At 27.3% G+C, this 3,954-nt stretch overlaps 1 protein-coding gene across 1 annotated transcript in view; it reads left to right on the top strand.

Moving 5' to 3' along the window:
- Nucleotides 1-690: 690 nt before the first annotated feature.
- The window catches only part of LOC108749582, a 7,227-nt gene continuing 3,963 nt past the window's right edge, over nucleotides 691-3,954 (top strand). The window contains exons 1-2 of the mRNA XM_018488363.1: nucleotides 691-839; nucleotides 1,181-1,384. Of these exons, the coding sequence (XP_018343865.1) occupies nucleotides 734-839; nucleotides 1,181-1,384 (310 nt within the window). The 5' untranslated portion in view covers nucleotides 691-733. The remainder of the gene's footprint in view (nucleotides 840-1,180; nucleotides 1,385-3,954) is intronic.

The following is a 3,954-nucleotide window of genomic DNA, read 5'->3' as shown; positions in this document are numbered from 1 at the left end:
CACACCCACACCCACACCCACACCCACACACACACACACACAGATTTTATTTATACAATCAATTATATAAAATCAACAGTTTAACGTACATTAAAGACAATTTGTTTTTATTACCATTGCCATAATTTTTATTTTTCATCTTTTCAAAGCATCTCTCACGGAGAATATTACTTTAGCTTAATTTATATCCGCAGCATCCGACTCATCATTTTGACCAGACCAATCTTCTTATAGTCCCGCCTACCAGTATTTTCGTGGACCAATCCAGTTAATCCAGCGAAATCACAACTGGCGGTGGTAATTTTTTCAGCCAGAAATTTCTCGACATGGCAGAGTTTCATTCACTCATTCACTTTTATGCTCTTCTATAATTCTCTCAAATATTTTTTACGGGAAAAGTGATAATTGTTTACTAATAAATTAATTTAACGTCTTTTCTTTCTCAAATTTATTTCTATTAAATCAATATTTAACATAACTGTGTGCATTTAAAAAAATAGTGTTATTTAAAGAGTGATTAAAGAAAGTGAATTAAAGTGTATAGTGAAATATAAGTTATATTAGCTGACAAACATTACTAGAATTCATTTTATGTTATTTTTAATAATAAATTTTTGTGTAAATTTATACTTTATATAAAAAATACGGGCATAAAATATAAACGCAGATTAAGATGTTATAAATGCAATTAACGCAGATACCGTGCAAATTTTTGAGCAAGTTGGAAGAGACTATGAATGATGTTAATGCTTTCAACATGGATAATTCTAATTATTCAAGACAGTTAAAATTTGGTATGGATCGCATATTATCGAATGAAATTTCCACAAGAAAAATAGGTGAAGATTTATACTACTTACTTAAAATTATAATTTACAATTGTTATATGAAATTGTTCACTTTTAATATAATTATTATAACTAACTTACATAATTTATTCACAAATTTTTTTGAATAATTTATGCATCAATTACGTCTTCTTTTAATCGAACCTATATATATAATAACTTTTTCTTAAACATATTTTTAAATAAAAGTTGTAGTTTTTAGTTTTAATATTTCTTTGTAACAGTAATAAAGTTCTATATTATTATCATTAAATAATATATATATATATATATATTATTATTTATATATCTTATAGAAGTTTTAATTTACCGAAGTTGATGCGTTGATATAGATATTCTTAAGCCACTTCCAATACAACTCCCACCAATACGTTGTCCCTGCATCGAAAGTTGCGAGCAATGCGAAACTGTCAGAACTTGCATTTCATTCCCGCATGCTCGTTCGACTGAGGGTACCACATCTACGTCTTATACTGGGCTAATGGAAAGTTTAGGAACTTTATATCGGCCGGCACCATTACGCCCCATATCAAAAGGTAAATTATAATAAATTAAGTTTAATATTGCTCAATTTGCTCAAAATTTGTATTATTATTAGATAAATTTAATATTTTACATACTGTATCGCAGAAGTATTGGATATTTTCATAATCGTAGAGAATAATCTTTTTCATTAAAAATAAAGTCGAAACAAGTTTATTATTTAAAGCATCGTTTATAACTGTTTAAGATTGTACAAATTTTAGTTAGTTCGTTTCTTAACAAACTACCCTTGTGGGAAAATACTAGTGAATTGAATTAGTGAAACAAACTATGTATAATACATAAAAAATGTATTAGGTTGTTCGGAAAGTAATTCCGTTTTTTCTTATGAAAATGAAAGACGATTTTCAATCAGACGCGTTTCAAATGATCATGAACGGTCGAATTCGATAAATTTAATCTCTCAGCGATCTCACGAGTTGTTATTCGCCGGTTTGCATCAATTAATGCCTTTATTGTGTCTTCATCAGCTTCAACTGGCCTTCCAGAACGTGGTGCATCTTCAACATCAAAATTGCCGGATCGAAATTTTGCAAACCAGTTTTGGCACTGGCGTTCTGTCAATACATCTTCTCCATACACATCGGATAATTTTTTTCTTGCTTGAACAGCATTTTTACCTTTTCGATAGTAAAAAAGTAAAATATGCCGAAAATGCTGCTTTTCACTTTCATATTTGATAGGGCACCAACCAAAAACTACTGCGTAGAATCAATCGAACTTTTTTCACAAGCAAGCCTTGCTATATCAGCTGTCAAAATATATAATGATTATGCGGCTTAAGTGTGAAGTTGGCTGTGAAAAAATATAATAAGTCCTTTGTTGGGAAAAAAACGAAATTACTTTCCGAACAACCTAATATAATATTCGATTTGAGTAATTTTCCAATTATATCCAATTATTTTTTCGCAAGTCTAATAGTATAATATTTTCACGAAAATTAGATTATCAGACAGTATTGATTAATTATATTTGAATATTAAACAGAATTTTTCTGTAAATATTTGTAACAATGTCTTGAAAAGATTCAACTGACAATGAGCATCGCAAGTTACGTCATTAACAAATGTTACCATGTGGATATACTATCTTGTACTTCTGATATTCGGGAGCAAGTAGAACAAAATATTTACGTGTCAGTGTCTTCACGTGTTTCCTGTCTGTGTTTAAACGACATCTTAAGTGCCACCCAGCGTTTATGCACGTGTAAACAGCGGTTTCTATGCGCATTTTCTCGGTTGGTTGAAATCTGGTAGTACTCGTATTTATTCTTTTTTTGTTTAAAGTTACTAATTCTCTATCTCTTCTATCTTATTTCATTTTTTGTTTCTTCCTCTCCCTCATCTCTTCTCTACTATCAATAAAATTAATGATACATACATATATAACGATACTTTTTTCGTATAAAATAAAATTTAAAAAATAGATATATAAATTTTTATACATATATACTTAATATACAGGATGTTTTCTCTAACTTGATCATTTAAAATATCTCCGTTGTTTTTAATGATACGAGAAAATGTCAAAGGAGAAAGTTGTTCGATTCGATGGGGCACATATTATGATGACCACCAAAAAATTTTTCTCAAGGTCACATTTTTTGAGATTTCAAAGTTATCTCTAGTTTTTTAAATGTAATTGTATAATTGTTTTTACAAAACATGATTGTTCTAATTATTCTGCATATAAAAGTATTAAGATAGTGATATAAAAAAACCAATAATTTATTAGATATTTTATACTTTATTCTGGCATATATTGATATAAAATGTTTGTTTTATGATTATAAAAAAATTATTAATTTTTTTATAATCGTATCTTAATACTTTTACAAACAGAATAATAAAATGAATCAATTGAAAAGAAAATACTTAGTTGCTTTAAAAAAATATGTATGTAAAATGGATAATTTTTTAAATAAGCAACTGTGTTTTCTTTCCATCAATTGATTCATTTTATTATTCTGTTTATAAAAGTATTAAGGTACGATTATCAAAAAGTTATTAGTTTACGAATTATTTAACATTTTATGTCAATATGTACCAGAATAAAGTGTAAAATATCTCGTTAAAACTATTGGTTTTTTATATCATCGTAAATATTTTTATATTCAGAATTATAAAAATCATACAGTGTAAAAAAAAATCATAGAATTAAAAAAGTAGAAGTAACCTCGAAATTTTAAAAAATATGATTTGAGAAAAATTTTTTTGGTAATTATAATGTGCTCCTTAGAATCGAACAATTTCCTCTTTTAGTATTTTCTCGTATCATTAAAACCAACAGAAATATTTTAGATAATCAAGTTAGAAGAAACATCCTATATATATATAATTAATTAATATACAGGGTGTTTAATAAGTAACGATAAAACTCTCGCATAGAGATAGAGCGAACTAAACTGAGTCAAAAAGTCCTCTACCATTTTACAATTTTTGCAACAGTTAACAAGATATTAATGACATTAATTACTAAAAATCGCTGAATTGGTTTTCAATAATTTTTTATTAAAGGATTATCAACTTTACAGAAAAACAGCAAGTGATAAAAATTATTTATT

Source organism: Trachymyrmex septentrionalis, unplaced genomic scaffold (genome assembly GCF_001594115.1).
Source record: "Trachymyrmex septentrionalis isolate Tsep2-gDNA-1 unplaced genomic scaffold, Tsep1.0 scaffold30, whole genome shotgun sequence".
NCBI lineage: Eukaryota > Metazoa > Arthropoda > Insecta > Hymenoptera > Formicidae > Trachymyrmex > Trachymyrmex septentrionalis.
The sequence above is the reverse complement of the archived record's forward strand: the minus strand, read 5'-3'. Positions and strand labels throughout refer to the sequence as shown.